Source organism: Arvicanthis niloticus, chromosome 5, assembly GCF_011762505.2.
Source record: "Arvicanthis niloticus isolate mArvNil1 chromosome 5, mArvNil1.pat.X, whole genome shotgun sequence".
NCBI classification, from domain to species: domain Eukaryota; kingdom Metazoa; phylum Chordata; class Mammalia; order Rodentia; family Muridae; genus Arvicanthis; species Arvicanthis niloticus.
In genome coordinates, this window is record NC_047662.1 from 21,445,995 (window position 1) to 21,466,657 (window position 20,663).

Sequence of the window (20,663 nt, forward strand, 5' to 3'; positions counted from 1 at the left end):
AAGTTGCGTTATCTTCTCAGAAGGTGATGGCAATGTTTTTGAGTTAAAGCTCCTGGTCTTTCTACCTTAAGTTATTCTTAGTGCCGCCTTTGTCACCTTGGAACTTCCTTAGAGAGGAGGGTGTCTCCGTTCTGACCTGGAGCTCGAAAGTCAGATCAGCAGTTACTCGACTAGTATCAGATAGACATTGTTTGCCATCAATCTGGGCTCCTAGAGCTCCCAGTCCACCCAACATTTCCTCCAAGCGCCTGAAGATTCGAGTATGGAACGTGTTACTTCAGCAGCCCCCTAGAGCAAGAAGGAGTAGGCTGAGGCTCTGGGAGGACTCGGTTTTAGCCTTAGGTGTTCCCTAATTTACAGGATCAGAGGCAGTTTTGACGAGCTCTTAGTCCTTAGAGGGGCTGTACTAGACCCTGGGAGAATATGTGGAATTGGGACCCAGAAAAGGCATAGTGGGATGGGAGGTGCGTCCAGGTAACTAATGGTAACCGGGCGGGGCAAGCCCACGCCGCAGGACCTCCGCGATGGCGAAAAACTACGACTCCCATGATACTCGAGCTGAGTCCGGCTTTCGCGACCGCCCACTGGCTGCCGTTCCCGCGAGCGGTGAAGCCGATTGGCCCCGGCGGAGCGGGGGGGGGGGCTCTCCCGCTAGCAGGTTAGTGGGCGCCACCGGCAGCAGACGTTGACCGGGCGCGCGATGGAGGGGTAGGGAGGACTAGGGCCCGCGCCCACTATTCAGGAAACTGCCGGGCGCCATCGCCGTAGCGTAGCCGGGGACCGCGAGGCGCGGGGCAGGCGCGGAGACAGCGTGGCGCAGGCGCAGTGCGGAATTTCTCCTGGGTCCCCAGACAGCTGGAGGAGATAAACAGAGGAGGAGGGAGGGGAGTGCGTGTGTGAGAGCGCGCGAGGGAGTGTGAGTGTGTGTGAGCGCGGGTGTGAGGCGGTGCGCAGGGGCGGGCGGAGGCGCTGTCCGGCCCCGGCCAGGCGCCGGGCGGGGAGCATGGGAAGAGGCTAGAGCTGCCCGGGTCCCCAGCCCCCTTCCCGGGATCCGCACCCCTGCTCCCGGGAGAGGGGCCGGGCCCCCCGGACCGACATGGGCTCCTGAAGTTGCTCCGCTGCTGGTCCTGGGAAGAGACCTGACAGGTACGGGACGCCGCCGCCCCATCCCTGCCGCAGACGCCGAGTCGGGGACGGGCTCCGACAGCCCCAGATCTCGGGCCGCCCGCTCTGGGCCGGCTCCCTGCTGGGGGCCTGAGCCCGACCGCCTCGGGACTCCGGGGTGTCCCGAGAAGGGATCAGGCCTCGGCGGCGAGGAAGGGCAGAAAGGGCCAGGGAGGGGAGACTAGCAGAGAGGACTGGCTGGGAGGTAGCGGGGAAGGCTATAGGAGTCCCGGAGGTTCCACCGGGGCAGAGGTAGAAGTCATCCGATCACGGGACTTTTATTTATTTATTTATTTTTGCGAAGTTTTTGACATCTGATCTGGCGCTGATCGCACTCAGGAGGAAAGGGGCAGGTGGAAGTTTCAAGAGGTCAATGACCTGATCTGCTCTTTCCGCCTCTCCCTCTCTCGCTCTCTGTTTGTCTTCCCCATACTCCTTCCCCTTTTCTTTCTCTCCTTCTTCTCCTCCTCCTCCTCCTCCTTTCTTCTTCTTCCTTCTTCTTCTTCTTCCTTCTTCTTCTTCTTCTTGTTCTTCTTCTTCTTCCTTCTTCTTCTTCTTCTTCTTCTTCTTCTTCTTCTTCTTCTTCCTACTTCATCTTCTTCTTCTTCATCTACTTCTTCTTCTTACTTCTTCTTCTTCTTCTTCTTCTTCTTATATTCTTCTTATTCTTATTCTTCTTATTCTTCTTCTTCTTCCTCTCTCTCTCTCTCTCTCTCTCTCTCTCTCTCTCTCTCTCTCTCTCTCTCTGTGTGTGTGTGTGTGTGTGTGTGTGTTTAGGCTTCTGGCAGCCGCAGATGCCTTCAGTGGCTCATCCTGGCACCAAACTGAACTTTGCCAAGGTGTTTGCATCATCCACTGTAGTGTTAAGTACAAAGGGTCTCTGTTTGAGAGTGGGCTATTAGTACCCACTTCAAAGGGTAAATAAGAACCATAGAGAGATGAACTGCAAAGCGGCAGGATTTCTTTCTGTAAAGCTTTAGTGGCGTGTCCCATCCCCGCCCCCTACTCCCCCCCCCACCCCAGCCCGGTGGTTGGAGTTTCTTGGCTGCGACTTGCTCTCCACTGCAGGTGCATTACCAGGACTAATAGAAAAACAGGTATGAAGGGTTAGTAATACGGACGATTTATCTTAGCAGCTGAATGTGACTCATTTCTTGTGAAAGTCTCTGGTTTCCTTAAATCTTTTGAGGTAATGTTTTGGTGGAACAACTTGAAAGTTTTGCTCAAGTTTGAGTTTAGAAGCTGAGTGCCATGACTGTAGCTCTTTCCCACTCCTTCCAAGGCTGGTGTGGATGATTGGGATAAAGTGTCAAGATAAGCATTCTTTTCATGTGTAGGTTTTAAAATACAGCCTCATGTAGCCCAGGCAGGCCTTGAAATCATCATGTAGTTCATGCTAGCTCTCAACTCTATATTTTTCTGCCTCCAGGACCTAAGTACAGGGATTAAATGGTATAATGTCATTACCCTTGGCCCACTGTTCCTTTTTGTTTTGCTTTTTGGAGGAATGGTTTCTCTGTGTAGTGTTGGCTGTCCTTCCATTCACTCTGTAGACCAGGCTGGCCTCAAACTCTAGAGATCTGCCTGCCTCTGTCTCCCGAGTGCTGGGATTAAAGGCATGTGACACCACTCCTCCTGGCTCCAGGTGTTTCTTTTTATGTCTTTTGTGTGTGTGTGTGTGTGTGTGTGTGTGTGTGTGTGTGTGTCTTGTTTTGTTTGTTTTGTTTTTCGAGACAGGGTTTCTCTGTGTAGCTCTGGCTGTCCTAGAACTCATTCTGTAGACCAGGCTGTCCTGGAACTCAGAAATCCACCTGCCTCTGCCTCCCAAGTGCTGGGATTAAAGGTGTGTGCCACCACTGCCTGGCAGGTGTTTCTTTTTACACAAAACTTGCCAGATCTCTCGTGAGTCTGAGGCTAGCCTAGTCTACCTAGTGAGACCCAGTCTCAAAACCCAAGTATAAATAAATAAGTAAAGCCTGAAACTGTTTTGAAAAGAAAATCATTCTAGGGTATCTTCTGAGGCAATGGTGTTACAGTATCTACCTAGGGCACAGGTATGCTCACTTAAGTTGTGAGTGGTCAGGCTCTGCTCAATGAGTGAACACCCTTGGACTATTTCTGGTTCGAACTCTGTATTTTTTTTTTTCTTGTAAGCCTTGTATCTTTAAGAATTGGATTTTTGCTGCTGAGTATAATACCCAAGTATTTTTTTTAAAAAAGGCCTGTTTTTATTTTGCATGTATGTGTCTTTTGCCTGTGTGTATATATGTATGTATGCATGTATATACACATACCACATGTGTGCGGTGCCCACGGAATCCAAAATAAGGTAACAGGTTCCCTGGAACTGAAGCTACAGATGGTTGTGAGCTGCCATGTGGGTACTGGGAATTGACCCCAGTTTTCTGCAAGAGCAGCCAATGCTTTTCATCACTGAACCATATCTCCAGCAACCCCAAATCTTCTAAAACAGATGAGGGAGTAATTAGCAGGGTTGAATCTGAGGCTAACAGTTGATTTCTTCATTGTTAAGTTGTATTTCATTTTTCTCTTCTTTTGAGACAGGGTCTTTGTAGTGCAACTGAAGCTTGCCTGGAACTCAAGGCAGATCCTCCTGCCTCCGTCTCCTGAGTGCTGGGGTTACAGGTGTGAGTCTGTCTGGCATAGGTAGTTGGAGTTCTTTTCTTTTAGTCTATTAAATAATTATTTAAATTATCTTTACCTTATATGCGTTGGTGTTTTGCCTACATGTATGTTGGTGTGAAGGCATCGGGATCTTGGAGTTGCAGACAGTCGTGAGCTGCCATGTGGGTGCTGGGAATTAAACTCAGGTCCTCTGCAAGAGCGGCCACCTCTCCATCCCCTGAAAGAATGCTTTCCATATAGATTTTAAGCATGACCATTAAGAGAAGGAAAGAGGTGCTTGGGAAAAACATGCCTCAGCATGGATGTATGCTTCTCTGAGAAAATTGCCTCTTCTGTTCTTTTATGTCTTGGTTTGGTTTTGGCAGCACTGGGGATTAAACCCAAGGCCTTGAGCTTGCTAGGTAAGCTCTGTGTACCATGGAACTGGATTACCAGTTCTTTTCTTACTTTCTTTCTTCTTTGTACTTCGGCTGTTTTAAATTTAAAAATATATATTTGAGACAACTTTTTTTTTTTTTTTTTTGGTTTTTCGAGACAGGGTTTCTCTGTATAGCCTTGGCTGTCCTGGAACTCACTCTGTAGACCAGGCTGGCCTCGAACTCAGAAATCTGCCTGCCTCTGCCTCCCAAGTGCCGGGATTAAAGGCGAGTGCCACCACTGCCCGGCATTTGAGACAGTTCTATCCTTCATCCCGTGGGCTCTGGGGATTGAGCTCAGCTTCTCAGGCTTGAGCAAGTGCTCACTGAGTCACATGGCTGGCCCTTTATAAGTTTTTGAGATAGGCTTTTCATAAGTTACTCATACTCAACTTAATCTGTGCAGGCCCTGAACTTGTCTCGTGGTCTCCTAGCCTCAGGTTCCTGAGCAACACTGAAGTTAGAGGCTTGCTTCTTTGGCTCAGCAAGTCGCTGTAGTTCATTGGTGCACTGGAGATAGCCTTTTCTGTCATAGTTTGGATTAAACTGCTGATAAATGTGGGTTCTTTTGTCTTCCCATCTCTTTTGGAGCCCTTGCTTTCAAGTCATGTCTTATACAGGGAGTTCTACCTTGGGCATCATTTGGCAGAAGAGTTGACCAACAGCCTTTATTTCTGACTGGGACTCCTTCCCTGGGAGTTGCTGAAGGAAAGAGACTAGATGGTACAATGCTCACACTGACAAGTTAACAGTTAGTTGGCCAACTTTTGGAATTGTCACAAGTTGGCTTTTTTTTTTTTTTTTTTTCTTTTAAAAAAGAAAGCTTTATTTTGGCTGTCGGATTCAGGGTGTCAGTCCATGGCTGCTTGGCTCCCTGGTGGCAAGAGGAAGTGACAAAGAGGCAAAGAGGAAACAGAAAAAGGAGGGTACTGAGACCAGGCATAACCTTCAAAGGCATGTGTGCTTCCAGTGAGCTCTCTGGTTGTGCCCTACCCACTAAAGTTTTTCAGCCTCCCAAAATAGTGCCAGCAGCCAGGGAGGAAGCATTTGATATATGAGCCTGAGGGGCCTGGCCTTAAACTCTCCAGGATCCGCCTGCCTCTGCTGTGCACCGCCCCCCCAAGTGCTCGGATTAAAGGCCTATGCCACTAGTGCCTGGCTTGGGGTGGGGTGGGGTGGCTAGGCCATTTCTTACAGGATTTTACCTACACAGGCTTATGGCCATTTTGAAATGCAAAGTACGTTTGATCCATCTTGAAGTATTCTCCAAACTCTCAACATGGATCAAAATTCCAAATTTGGACCAGTGAGATGGTTGGCTGGTAAAGGTGGTCACCATACAAGCCTGACAGCCTGACCTCAGTCCTCAGATCTCAGAGTAGAAGTTGCCCTCTGACCTCTACACACAACACAGTAACAAAAATAAAACTTAGTTTTGTTTTTTTTTTTTTTTTTCTTTTTTCTGAAGTTCCAAGGCTTTTCTGAGACTCAAGGTAGACTTTTAAGTGTGAGCCCTTACAGATGGAAGAGTAGAGCAACTGGTGATTGCTGAATTGGAAAGAATTCCATATGGACACATTGAGCATCCTGTGTGGAGTTTTCAGGACATAGGAGGACACAACTGAAGAGGCATTTTTCAAGACAGTCACACTGGAGCCCATGCTGTGCTGGGACTCGAGGTGTAGCTCATGTGCCGAAGATTCATCGCCGTCTTCCTGTCTTCGTCTCTTCAGTGCCAGAATTACAGGCATACACTGCCACTCCCAGCAGGGACTGCTCATTAGATGCTTTATTTTTCTCTCTTTAAACTTGAACACATGTGCTACGTATACAGTTGTGAATCTGAGACAGCCCTGGACAAGTGTAATCTAGTGATACTTGGCTCTTCTTTGGGACAGTGGTTTAATGCTTTATCCTGTGTCTTCTTTCATTCCTACCTTTGCAGAGTCTCCATTACATCTTTGGGCTGCTGGTGTAGATGGCTAGACCCACAGAACTGGTGAACTGTGCTTTCTTCTTAGCTGTCATGTCTTAAGAAAATCACCACCAGAAACCTGTACCTAATTGTTACATGTAATTCTGATTAACCTGTTTTGACAGATACTTTAACCTTTGGGGCTGTCTTGTAAGATGACAATTATTTTCTCTTACTATGTACATTAAGTCACAATTTGTGCAATATAAGAAACTTACTGAAGCAGGACAGTGGTGGCGCATGCCTTAATCTCAGCACTCAGGAGGCAAAGGCAGGCAGATCTCTGTGGGTTCAAGGCCAGACTTGTCTACAGAGTGAATTCTAGAACAGCCAGGGCTACACAGAGAAACCCTGTATTAAAAGAAGAAAAGAAAAGAAAGGAAATAAGAAAAAAAAAAAAAAAAAAAAGAAAGAAACTTGCTTAAGTAAACCCAGCTAGTGCTCTGGGATGCTGTGCTCTGGGATGCTGTGCTCTGGGATGCTGTGCTTCCTCTGTAACTGTGGTCTAGGAGCAGAAGCTGTGAAAAAGATGGGGAACATGATGCTTGTCCTCACCTGAGGATTGTTATGAGGAGAGGGGACTGGACTTCGCAGGATTCTAGAAGACAATATGAGGATTAAAGAACAGAAATCTCATGAGTTAGCTTTGGTTTGATAGGAGAAATTTTGGCTCTGTTGGGGCAGGGGGCAAAGTCTCATGTAACCCTGGCAGGCCGCGATCCTCCTATCTAATCTCAGTACTCAGAGATTCACTTGCCTCTGGTTCTGGGATTAAAGGCAAGAGCTGTCCCTCAAGCATGTGACAAAGGGTTAAAACTTTAAGTAATTGAACTAAACAATCTTTTGGTGTCTTAAACTGTTATCCTGTGAAAATATCCAACTGCTTTCTCTTTGATCCGTAAAAAGGTGACATGTATTGATTTTCTGCTTTATCCTGGGCACTTGCCAGGCAGTTTGTCTAAAATACCTCACTTAATCTTATCAGAACTCCTTCCCCCACAAGGCAGACAGGATTATTATTCCCTCCTGAAGAAACAGACTCCACAAAGTCAAGAAATATGTAGAGGTTGCACAGCTTGGAGTGGCAGGGCTGCCATCTGAAGTAGTTATGAGCATAGATCACAGGTCCTGTCTGAGCTACAGACGCATCTTTTAACCCCTAGAGCGAGCTTGTGAGGGTACCAATGGGATGATGAGGACCAAAACAGTATGTGTTTTTCCCTGGAGCTCCTTGGTTTCCTGGGAGCCAGGCTTGGACTTAGAGCAGTTTATTGGCTTCCTTAGGGTGAGTTCAGGCCTAAATAGGGGAACCCTGAAAGCCCTGGGCTAATTCTTTGTACTATTAGTAATAGCTTCAGACTCAGAGCTTCATGGCATTACTGAGTAACACCTAAAACCTTGAAACCTGAGTAAGGGAAGGAGGTAGCCAGCAGGTCAGAGCAGAAGAGGGTCTGGTCTCAAGGAAACTTGTCTGCCAGGCAGGCCTGGTAGTACAGGCCTTCTGTTCCAGCTGCTTGGGAGGCTGATCTGGGAGGATTGGAAATTTAAGGCCTGCTTAGGCTCCAGAGTGAGTTCAAAGCCAGCCATTTCAAAATTGGGTGGGGATGGAGGTCAGCGGTAGAACATCTGAAGTAGGTCCTGGCCAGGCCTCGGTAAAGGAGGGGAAGAATAGAAATGTCCAGACATTCTTAAGTGCGGGTCAGGGGTCACTGTTTACATGTTTATATTAAGTACTTTCATTTAGGATAAACAAGCTCACAATGGTTAGAGCAGTGCCAGCGCTGGGTGCCAAGAATAATGACCCTTAATCCTCCTGTGGCCATCAAGGGAGGGATTAACCCCATTTTCTTAGAGTGGGGGTAGGACTACAGAGTAGGACCTTGCCCAGGGTGTTACCCAGTGACTCTCAGGTAGTGTTAGGATCAGAATCTAGTAAACTTTTATTTACAACCCCAGGTTCTATTTTCAAGCAGAATAAAACTGCTTATTCTTGAATGGTAACCAGGCTGTTGAGGCTGCTCCTTCAGTCAGAGCACACGTGTCTGGGTGCTGGCGGCTCTTCAGTCACATCTGTATGTTGTGTAGCTACTGTAAAGGACTTCTTTTTTTTTTTTTTTAAAGATTTATTTATTTATTTTATGTATATGAGTACACCATTGCTCTCTTCAGACACCAGAAGATGTCATCAGATCCCATTGCAGATGGCTATGAGCCACCATGTGGCTGCTGGGGATTGAACTCAGGACCTCTGGAAGAGCAGTCAGTGCTCTTAACCGCTGAGCCATCTCTCCAGCCCCCTACTGTAAAGGACTTCTAACCTTCCTTTCTCTTGGCCTTTCAGGAGACCTGAGTTAGAAGGTGGAGCTTCAGGGGCTTCCCTGCAGCAGGTAGGAAACTGGCAGGATTTGGTAAGGCACACATTAAAGATCAAATCCAAGACAGAGTTTGCTCATAAACCTTGAGCAAGGATGGCATTATCAGAATATACTTTGTTTTGCCTGTTTGCTCTCTTCTGTTGTTTTATGCTACATATGCTTCGGGCCCAATAGAAGGCAGTCTGGCTACCTACAGAGAGCAGTGCTCTGAAAACTCAGGAAAAATGTTCACACAGCCCAAACGTCATTAGAAATCTCATTCAGGCAGAGCGGATGTCAGGGTGAGTTTTTGCTCAATGCTTCCCACAAAGTGAAGCATTTCTTTGGATAGACCTCCACAGAAAAAAACTTGTGTCAGACTCCCATGGGATCCTGGGATTCAGGAGACTCAGCAGTGTTTCCAGAGATGCTCTGGGCTGAGAGGACTAGTCTACAACCCCTCTTCTCTCTAAAACTGTCCTTGTAGTAAGTTAGTCCACGACTGTGAAGTTTTGTGCATTCTGACCCTCTCCCCTTTTATTTGAGACAGGAGGTTTCTATAGAAGCCAATGTCTCCTCAAATGCTGTCTTTCTGCCTCCATGACCTAAATGTTGGGGCTACAAGCCTACCCCGCTATGGGCCTGCATTGCTGTGCCAGATTTTTGTTTGCTTTGGAGGCAGCATTTCACTAGGTAGCTTCTGCTGCCTTCAAGCTTATGATCCTCCTGCCTCAGCCTTTCTGAGTGCTGGAGGAACAAGCATGGGCTGATACTTCAGTCTGAAGCAGCACTCTTGAATTTTATTATTTGTTTGGTTTTGGAAACAAGGCTTCTCTGTGTAGCTCTGGCTATCCTGGAGCTTGCTCTGTAGACCAGGCTGCCCTTGAACTCAGAGATTCCCCTGCCTCAGCCTTGAGTGCCAGGATTAAAGGCATGTGCCACCGCTACCTGTATAAATTTGTGTTTAAGGCTAGCAAAGCCAATTTTTTTTCCTATGAGTGTTGGTACTGGGGTTGAACCAGTGCGCCACACATTGTTAAACAGATTCTTCACTGGTAAGCCACACCCCCAGCCATGGTAATTCTGCCTCCTTGCTTAGCTCTGAAGAATGGTAAGAGATTGAATTTGTCTTAGGCAACTGTTTGGACATGGTTTGATTAAAGGTCAGAAATCGTTTTTTGTGGCCAGTAGCCTCTGGGGTCTGGTGTGAGGCTAGGTTGACTCCCCACTTAATAACTTTATGGCTGTGATAAATTAACTTTTCCTGTGTCTCAGATCCTGCATCTGGGATAAGAATAACATGGTCTCATGGGATTGCTCTAGGGGTCTGCAGTAACTCGTGTAAACTGCTTAGAATACTGAGCAGATCTCATTCAGCAGCTCAGTCCCAAGCCTTTGCTCCTGTGCTTTCCCGTCATTGTACCTGCACAGGAGCATAGGACCCGGTTAGGAGACCGGGGCTTAGAAAGCTGTGCAGAGAGTGGACAGTAGAGAGAGCTGGGTCTGTTGTAGAGAGATTTGGGTCTGTTGGATTCCACATTGGCTTTCCTTCATACAGTGTTCCCTTTCCCTCTGTAGATTGCTCTAGCAGAGATACCATTGCAAGCAGAAGAAAAGGAGACTAACATACATCTTTGCACAATGCAGAATGTTGGAAGGAGTCAGTAGTTAGTTGAGCTGAAGGTACCTTCGCATTGTGGGTAACGGGTATCCAGAGGGCTTGGGAGGACATGTGCTTGAGGTTCCAGCTAAATAGCAGTGTCTCCTTAGAATCCAGTTGGTGGAAGTGGTTTTGTAGCTCATCTCCAAGTCTGCCTCTTATTTGTGTGTGTGTATACACGTACATGTGTGGAAGTTAGTCCTATCCTTTGAACTTGTGGGTACCAGATATAAAACCCTTACCCATTGAGCCATCTTGCTAACCATTCTTTGAGATGGTTTGAATGAGAATGGACCCCAGAAGGCTCATATATGTGAATGCTTGGTCCCCAGTTGGTAGAATTGTTTGGGAAGGATAAGGAAACATGGCCCTATTGGAGGAGCTGGGTCACTGGGGGTGGACTTTAGCTCATGCCATTTCCAGTTGGCTCTCCCACCTGTGGATCAAGATATAAACTCTCAGCCGGGCAGTGGTGGTGCATGCCTTTAATCCCAGCACTTGGGAGATGGAGGCAGGTGGATTTCTGAGTTTGAGGCCAGCCTGGTCTACAGAGTGAGTTCCAGGACAGCCAGGGCTACACAGAGAAACCCTGTCTCAAAACAAAAACAAAAACAAAAACAAAACAAAAAAGATATAAACTCTCAGCTACTGCTCCAGCACTATGCCTTCTCGCCAGCCGCCATGCTGATGTATCTCATGTAGCCCAGGCTAGCTTCTAGCTGACTCTTACTGAGGCTAGCCTGATCTCTGCCTTCCTCCCAAATAATGGCATTACCGGTGTGCACCACCACTCCCAATTTGTACCTCTCATTCTATGGATGGAACAAAAGTCCAACAGAGTGTAGTGTCTCTTTAAGTTCATGTCAGTTAAGGCAGAGGCTGGTCCGGAGCATAGGATCCCAGCCCAATGGTTTTTGCTCAGCACTACAAAGTATGCTTCAGTCCTCCGTAAGCGGGATGATAATGTATGTAATAGCTGTGTGGCTCCCTCGTGGGATTGTTGGGAAGCACATTGAAAGCCTGAACAGAGGCTCTCTGGTAGACACACCGAGTCATGTGTACACAGGAAGCCACACCGTTAATTCAGCAGCAGCTATTGGCATCTGCTCAGTCACAGTCAGACTTGGAAACATTAGGAGATGAAGCCGGTGAAGGGCTGGCCTGGAGAGAACAGAAGCTGCAAAAGTTCAAGTAGGAGACAGGACAGGTTAAGGACCAGCTTTTCAGTTGAGTTGTGAATTTGAATTAGAAAGGAAGAGAGTTTGAGAATGCCAGAAATGAACTGACATAAAAGTTACAGCTCAGCATTTTTTGGCTTATATTTTTAAATTATTTCAGTTATGTGTATATGTCTGTGGGCATGTAAGAAGCCCAGAGGTATCTGATTCTCCTAGGTCTAGAGCTGTAGGCGGATGCTGGGAGCTGAACTCTCAGGTCCTCTGCAAGAGCAGTGCACACCCTTAACCTGCTGAGCTAGGTTCCCAGTCCCACTCTGGGGTTTATGCCCTCCCTCCCACCTAGTGTCACCATAAATGTCACAGACCTGATTGTTTAACTGTATATCCCACATTTTGAAAATTCTTATATCTAGAAAGTTTATATTCTCATTTTATTTATTTACTTACTTATTTATTTTTGAGGAAGGCGTCTCTACTGTCCTAGACCTATGCTGTCCAGGCTAGCCTGTGGATCTGCCTCCCCCTGCCTTGCAGGTGCTAGACTTGAAGGTGCCCACTATACCCTGCCATATCAGTAAAGCCTTTACTCATTCTTTTCATGTTGGAGATCAGACCCAGGGCTTTAAGCATGGTGAAAGTGTGCTCTGCCCCAGAACGACACTGATATCTTAAAGACTATCACTTAGTTATTTTTGAGGCAAGGTCTCTTGTAGTCCCATCTACCCTTGAGTTTATTATGCAATAATCCTGAGGAAGGAGGTTTGGTTTGGTTGATTTTTAGGTTTGAAACGGTGTGGTGGAGCCCTGATTGGTCTGGGACTTGCTGTGTTGCTGAGCATGGCCTCAGTCACCCTGCCTGTGCCTACAGAGCTTGATTTCAGGGATTACAGGGTGCACCACATTCCTACACAACACTTTTTAAATTTTTATGTACATATGTATGTATGTATGTATGTATGCATACATGTATGTATGCATGCATGCATTTATTTAGAGAAAAGGTTTCAGTATGTAAAACCAGTTGGCCTCCAACTCAGAGATCTCACTGCTTTTGCCCATTAAATGTGGGATTAAATGTGTGTCACCACACCAGACCCTGGAGAGAGAAAGTTAAAGTTCTTATGAAGAACGCCAGTCCTTGTACATGCTAGGAAAATGTTCTACCCTGAGCTACATCCTCAGCCAGGGGCTTTCTTACAGATGCCCCTGTTCACAGCTCTGTTGACACCAGCGAGTGGAAAAACACAGTGTACATCAGTGGCTTGGAATACGAAGTAGTGGTAGCACAGAATGGAAGGATCTCAAATAAAATTGTGATAATTGGGAAAAGTCAGCTACAGAGACCGTATGTTGTTAGTGAATCATCTGGAGTAGGTAGATGCGTTGAGACAGAGTGGAGGCTGGTGCTTGCCAGGTGCTGGGAACAGGGGAAATAGGAACTGTATATTTGCTGGGTGTGGGGTAATGGAATGTTCTAGAATAAGCTAGAGGTGGTGGCTGCACAACACTGAGTGTCCTGGACACTGCTGAATTGTTCTGCAAAACCCATCTCCTTTAGCCAATTCTGCCGTCTCTTCCAACCTAAGCAACTGTTAACCTGTTCTCCGTTTCCAAGTTCTAAATACTTTATATTAAAAGGATTCTATCATATAACATCATCTGTCATTTAGATGGTTTCAGAGTTTATTCTTTCATTCATGAGTTGGCGTGTGCACATGTGTGTTTTGGGTATGTGTGAGCGTGTTTTTGAGTTATGTATGAAGGCAAGAGGTCAACCTCAGGTGTGCATGTGTATGTGTGGCCACTATTTGTGTGTGTGTGTGTATATATATGTGTGTGGTTACAATCATGCCAGGATGTGTGTGTCAGAGGACAACTCATGAGAGTTCTCTCCTTTTACTTGGGTTTCTGGGTTAAACTCAGGTCGTCAGGCTTGCATGCCAAGCACTTTTACCTGCTAAGTTATCTCTCCCCACCCCCAACACACACACACTTTTTGAGATACAGTCTAGGCCAGCTGGCTAGGAAGCCCCTGGAATCCCCCTGCTTCCCACCTCCCAGTGCTGGGATTACAAGCATAATGCTGCCAGACCTTGTTTTATGTGAGCTCTGGGAGTTGAACTTATTAGCAAGTTATCACCCGAGCCCCACCCCCTTTTCTGAGTCTTTGTAGCCCAGGTAACCTTGAGCTTACGGTGCTCCTGCTGCGACCTCTCAAGCTTCCAGGCATATACCACCAAGCCCGACCTTTTCATTGCTTTTTCTGGTCAAATGACAATCTGTACATTATGTTTATCTGCTAAGGCATTGAGTTGTTTGTCTTTTTGTCTAACTCTTCCATAAACACCTCTGCATAAGGTTTTATGTGGAGTGTCCTTTTAGAAATAAAGTTTGTTTAAGTTGAACTCCCAACATAAAGCTAGCAGTAAGGACATGTTGCTGTGTGTCACCTTCCAGTCCTGTGATGGACCTCCAATGTCAGCTTCATTCTTGATAGAGAAATGTGGGAGACATGTAACCTGTGCTGCTGGACATGCCTAACAGGACTGAGCAAGTTTTAGAGTTCACACCGCCTGGCTTGCTGACCCTCTGCTGGGTTCCGGGCAGGGTAAGGGATGTTCATATTGGTTTTATTATCTGTTCCTCACAGCTGCCCCGAGGGAGGTCTACCAGCCCCGCTTCCCTTTTACAGATGTGCAAACTGAAATTCAATACGAAGTGTCCTGCCTTCCTGGCATATGGAGGGCTAGAACTCATGCCCAGTATGTGTATGTTTGTACACATGGGTGTGCACATACCATGGTGTGTAGGAAGGTCAGAGGACACATTGGTTTTCTCCTTCCACGTTACACATGGGTTCTGGGAGTCAAATTTAATTAAGTTCATTAGTTTCTTATCCTTGTAGAAGAAAGTTTCCTAGTAGTCCAAACTAAAAACTTGTGGTCAGGATAGGGTTAAAAATGCCAAGCTAGCCATTTTAGGCCCGAGGGAGAATACCTTCAGAGAGGTATAACATCTGCACAGAAGCTCAGCTCATATTTCTGTTAGAACATTATGTCATGTGTTTTCCTCTGTGCCACTGGTATTACAGGATTCACTTTCTCCTCCTCTCATGGGCGGCTGTCAGGGCTGGCCTTTGTAGCATCCTAATTACAGTTCTTACCCTGCCAACCTTTGTCCTCTAGCTAAAGAAAGTCTTTATTGAGCTTTCATTTTCTATGAACAAATGAACAAATTAGCTCTCAATGTTCTTCCAGTGCTGAGTGTAAGTCAGGGTGTGGCATTCACCATCCTGCCTCCAAGTGAAGAGTCCATGTTCTCCTCTCTAGTGACTGCATGCTGGCACGTCCTTCCCTGTGGTTAATGTCCTGCTGTCTTCTGTGATTTCTTCTAAAATGTATGAATAAATTAGTATAACTAAGATTCAATTAGTCCCTTCCAAGTCCAGCTCATTAAAATTTTTTATAAAATTCTTGAAATTATTAATTCCAGCCATTATGTAATTTGCATATTGCACCTAACATATAATTCCCATTAGTGGTGTCTTCTCCAGTGTTTGATGCTGTGTGTCACTGCAGCGTGCCAACTTCAGGTCCCTCATTCCTAAGCTTCTGTGTATGACTTGTTGACTATTTCAAGAATGCTCACTGAAGTAACACAGAAGTTACAGAGAAGTAACACTCTAAAAGTTGGCCACGACTTCATCTTCTCACTATAAAATAGGTTTTATTGATCCAATTCTTTATGTTTGAGAAATGTTTGTTTTGTTTTTGTTCTTTGAGACAGCAAAGTTTCTCAGTGTAACCAGCCCTGACTATCCTGGACTCCATTTGTAGGCCAGGCTGGCCTCAAGTTCATTGAGATCCACCTGACTTTGTCTCCCAACTGCTGGGATTAAAGGTGTGCGCCACCATGCCGATCATGTTTGACAGGCTTTTGGATGGGACTAAGCAGTCTGATTTAAATCTATTTGTATTTTACCTCTTGACTGACTTGGTTCCTGTGTGCCTGATGTCCTCCTTTGTTTCTTTCTGTATTTCCAAGCCACACATCAATCTTAGCTAACACCACTTATCCTTAACCCTGAGCCTTCTTGGTGTAGGTACTGTGTCTTTTATTCTGTATTCTCCATTCTAACAGTGCTTCGTACTTGATAAACACTTGCAGCCGCTCCAAGAAAACTCATGAATAAGTGCTTCTGATTTTGTTGGCTCTTTGGATCCTCACTGTGGCATTACCCTGTAAAAGAACAGAACATAGATTAATAACATGGGCTTTGGAGTCACATAGGCTTGGGTTCCGGGTCTCTTGACTGCTCCTGTTTATTGTTCATATGACACTGTGAAATTGTTACACATCCGTGAGTCTGTTTGTTTCTGTTTAAAATGGTAACAGAAGTAGCATGTCTGAAGCAGCTGTTTTCCATGCTGAAAGCTGGGACCAGAGCCTTGGGCATGCTCTACCCGACCCACAGTGCCAGCCTGGCAGCCCCTACCCCCCCCCCCCCCCCCCCATTTTTTGAACCAGTATCACTAAATTACTTAGGCTGGGTTTGAACTTACTCTGTAGCCTTGGGCAGGCACTGACTTCAGTCTTACAGCAGCCTCCAAGGTAGCTGTAATAACAGACCTGTATCATCAACCTGGATCCAGTCCAGCTGTTGGAAGCTTTCTGGCTTTGTTGCCTGGGTAATCTCTCCTCAGAAGCCTCTTCCTCCAGTGTTTTGGCTCTTGTCCTTCTCCTTCAGTTTTTGAGTTATCCTCTGGCAGAATTTATAGTTAAAAGCGACAGAAACCAACTCTGGCAGATGCATGAGATGGTATTAAAGCTGGTGTGGTAGTGGAAGACTTTAAAGGCAGAGGCAGGCAGATCTCTGAGAAATTGAGGCCAACCTGGTCTACATAGTGAGTTCCAGGACAGCCAGAGCTACAGAGAAACCCTGACTTGGAAAAAAAATTTATACTATAACCACCAAAGTTGCCATATTTCATTTTTAACACTTAGCCAAGTGTAGTATTTGTTTGAGGACCACACATAGCTTAAGTGTTTTTCCTTCATGGCTGTCAATTATTTTTAACAAACTTAACTGCAGTCATTTTTATGTGTGGAGTGTGGATGTGTGTGTGCCATAGGTGCTGGCTGGAATAATTTCTCTATCATGTGGTTGCCAGGGAAACCTTTACACTCTGAGCCATCTGATAACTTGGGATTATCATTTCTCAGCTCTCTGTGATGTCATATGTCGATACATTCCTAATATTGAGAACTTGTGTGGTTTCCCTCTACAAAATCTGTGATGAATATACTTAAACTTTCTGCTTGCACTTTGTGTTTCCTTTTGCTATATGCTAAAGAGTTGGACTACTTGCTCTTTTAAACAGAATTAGATGATAGAGGGATAGCTTTAAGGGCGATGGAACAGACCCAAGTTATCCAGATACTAAAGAAGACTTTCTTTATTGAGCTGAATCTTGTCCATGGTCATTATATATTTGCTTAACATTTGCTAGGGGCTGGGGAATGGCTCAACAGTTAAGAGCAGCAAGTCCCTGGTTTGGCTTCTAGCACCACAGTAATGACAACTTTAACTCCAGCTCCTAGGGGATCTGACTCCCTTGGTCTCTACTGGCACCTACACTCATTGCACATGCTTGCACAGAAACACACACATAATTTAAAATAAAAATTAAACCTTAGGGCTGGAGAGATGGCTCAAAGGTAAGGAGCACTGGCTGGTCTTCCAAAGGTCCTGAGTTCAATTCCCAGTACCCACACAGTGGTTCATAACTGTCTACAATGAGATCTGGTGCCCTCTTCTGGTGTACAGGCATACATGCAGGCAGAACTTTGTATACCTAATAAAATAAATACATCTTTAAAAAAATTTTTTTTTTATTTTATGTAGCTGTCTTCAGACACACCAGAAGAAGGCACCAGATCCCATTAGAGATGGGTGTGAGCCACCATGTGGTTGCTGGGAATTGAACTCAGGACCTCTGGAAGAGCAGTCAGTGCTCTTAACTGCTGAGCCATCTCTCCAGCCCTTAAATAAATCTTTTTAAAAAATTAAATCTTAAAAAAAATTACTGGTTAAGTTTGGAGAGATTGCTCAGTGGTTAAGAGCTCTCCAGAGGCCCCATACTTGGTTCTATGCTCTTACATTGTAGCTCACAACCCGCTGTAGCTCCAGTTCCTGGGGATCTGATACTCTCCTGGTCACTTCTGGTCTGCAGATAATGCACAGACACACATGCAGGCAAAGTACTCCTCTATGTAGAATTTTAAAAATAGTTTTAAATTAAAAAAATTATTGGAGCTAGTGAGATAGCTCAGTAGGTAGAGCAAGCCTGGTCACCTATGTTGGATTCCTGAAACCCATATAAAAGTAGAAGGAAAAAAGGGGTAACCAATTCCACAAAGAAGTGTCTGTCTCGCCGGGCAGTGGTGCCTTTAATCCGGGCACTTGGGAGGCAGAGGCAAGTGGATTTCTGAGTTCGAGGCCAGCCTGGTCTACAGAGTGAGTTCCAGGACAGCCAGGGCTACACACAGAAACCCTGTCTCGAAAAACAAAAAAAAGAAGTGTCTGTCTCCGCAGAGACAGTAGTGGTATTGACAGTACTTTAAAACTATGTACTGGTTTATTATAAAGGACTTTACAGAGGACACAGACAGCAGCGTGGAGCTTCCTCGTGTCAGCTCTCTGGAAAGCTCCCTTGTTGAGTCTTTGCCTGTACTGCTGGTGTGGTTGTGGCAGACCTCCAGCTGAGGTCTCAGAGCTAAAATGAGTGACAGTTCAGATGGTTTGCCCCAGGTCTTCGGAGGAATCACGACTCCCCAGTGCTCCCTATGGTTATGAGAGGTGTTCTCCATCTTTCCCCATTTAGGGGTTCTTCAGCATGGAGAAGGGCCAGCCCGCCATGTTAGAAATCACTGAGTGGACTACTGGGCTGCTTTAGCAGTGAAAACAGGCTTTGAAGGCACCTATTCATTTCCTGTGGCTTTAGGGAGTTTTTGTTTTCCTCCTAGGTAATTAAATGCTTGTCTTGTGGACCTGGGCTTGGCTGGAATGTGCAAGGGTCTTGAAGATCCTTCTGTAGCTTCCTTCTGTTGAACTATTAAGAGAAGATGGCAAAAGTCAACATAACTAGAGACGTCATTCGTAGGCAAATCAAGGTAAGCAGAGCCCTTTCACCCAGTGTAGCAGGCCCTTTCTCCCCTACCACAGTGGTTCTCAGCCTTCCTAATGCTGTGGCCCTTTAATACAGACCCCCAACCATACAATTATTTTGTTGTTACTTCATTACTGTAATTTTGCTACTGTTATGAATCATAATGTAAATCTATTGTGTTTTCCAATGGTCTTGGGTGACCCCTGTGAAATGGTTGTTCCACCTCCAGAGGGGTTGTGACCCATAGGTTGAGAACTGCAACCCTACAGATTCCTTTAAAGATGGGAAAGAAAAAAAAAAAAAAAAAGGCTGAAAAAAACGGGACAGACAGCTCTAGCGTTAGTGACTGACCTAAAGTCATATAGCTTGCTAGTAGCATACTGAGGATGAATTCAAGGTCGTCTGCCTCCTCCAATTTTTTCAAGTCATGGAATTCACGGAGGCTCCCGTCTCTGTGCTTGTGCCTCCATGGCTGAGATTAATGTAGGCTGGTAAACTATCATGTAGAGAAGGCATCCATGTGGTGTGCACACAGGAGTACAGACATAGGCTCTTGATGGTCTCAGCTGGAGATGCCAGCATGGGAGCCACAGAGGCTTAGAATAGTTTAAAGTAAGGCATTTGTACCTTTGGTAAGAGCCCGAGCTGGCCTCCTCAGCTTTGTCACACCGCTGCCCTGAGTGGTGTAACCACTGCTCATTTTGCCTGCCTCTGCTCTAACTTTTCTGTTGTTAAGTGATAGTATCTTTTATAAGTTAAGTACTACAACATTTTTAAGCTAAAAAGAAAAGTTACTTAGTAGTCAGGGGTGTGGTGATGAATACCTTTAATCTCAGCCTTTAGGCAGGTAGATCTCTGAGTTCAAGACTACCCTCATCCACACAGAGAGTTCCAATTAGGGCTGCACACTGAGACCCTGTCTGTCTGTCTTCCTTCCTTCCTTCCTTCCTTCCTTTTTTTTTTTTTTTTTTTAGACAGGGTTTCTGTGTGTAGCCCTGGCTGTCCTGGAACTCACTCTGTAGACAAGGCTGGCCTCGAACTCAGAAATCGGCCTGCCTCTGCCTCCCAGATTAAAGGTGTGTGCCACCACTGCCCGGCTATAATTCTATTTTTAAGGGATCTGACACCCTCTTCTGACCTCTGTAGACATTAGGCATACACGTGGTGCACAGATAGATATACATGAAGACAAAACATTAATGCACATATACTAAATTTTTTTAAAAAATCGATACTAAATAATATTGAATTGAATCAAAAGAAATACAAGTTTGTTTTTGTTCCCAGGAGCGAGGTGCCCTGAGCTTTGAACGGAGATATCATGTCACTGACCCCTTTATCCGGCGGCTGGGCCTGGAAGCAGAGCTTCAGGTAAGAGATCCAGTTTGCATCCTAGATACACATCCTGCTTTCCATTCTTTGCACACAGACATCCATCTGCTGCTCAGCGCTGGAGTTAAAAGTGTATGCCACCATGCTTAGCTTCTGTGTATATGGGTGAGTGGGTATGTTTTGTGTGTGTGCAGACACTCTTGGATGCCAGAGGCATCAGATCCTTCTAGAGCTGACATTACAGGCAGTTGTGAGCCACCTGATATGTGTTCAGGAACGGAACTCAGATCCTTTGTAGACAGTTTGTACTTCGGCTCATCTCTCCAGCCCCTGGCTTTTTTCTTTTCTTTTCTTTTTTTTTTTTTTTTTTTTTGACATGGGTTTCTTTGTGTAGCCCTGGCTGCTCTAGAACTTGATCTGTAAACCAAGCTGGCCTCGAACTCAGAGATCCCCTTGCCTCTGCCCCAGAAGCTCTAGAATTAAAGGTTTGTGCCACCAGGCCTAGCAGGATTTTCTTAGTATCATACCTATTTAAGCTGCATATATTATGCAGTCATCTCTTGATATGCCTGAGGAATTTCTGTAGAACTTTCCACAAGTACAAGTATCTTCAAGAGCTCCCTTTATTTTTTTAATAAAATGATATGTTGATTTACATATAACCTACAAACATTTCTGAACACACCATCTCTAGAATGTTTGTAATGCCTAATACAATGTAAATGCTGTGTACATAGTTGATATACTGTATCGTTTCAAAGATGATGGG

The 20,663-nt window shown here is 45.6% G+C and overlaps 1 protein-coding gene across 3 annotated transcripts in view; it reads left to right on the forward strand.

Annotated features, from left to right (window-relative positions):
- The first annotated feature begins 262 nt into the window (after positions 1–262).
- Wdtc1 (WD and tetratricopeptide repeats 1) overlaps positions 263–20,663 on the forward strand; it is a 46,903-nt gene continuing 26,502 nt past the window's right edge. Inside the window, exons 1-3 of one of the 3 annotated variants that reach the window (XM_076934032.1) lie at positions 263–658; positions 18,420–18,566; positions 19,850–19,933. In XM_076934032.1, the coding sequence (XP_076790147.1) occupies positions 18,519–18,566; positions 19,850–19,933 (132 nt within the window). In that variant the 5' untranslated portion in view covers positions 263–658; positions 18,420–18,518. Of the gene's footprint in view, positions 659–818; positions 1,147–18,419; positions 18,567–19,849; positions 19,934–20,663 lie in introns of those variants that run through there. The other 2 variants (XM_034502281.2, XM_076934033.1) reach the window with 2 other exon arrangements.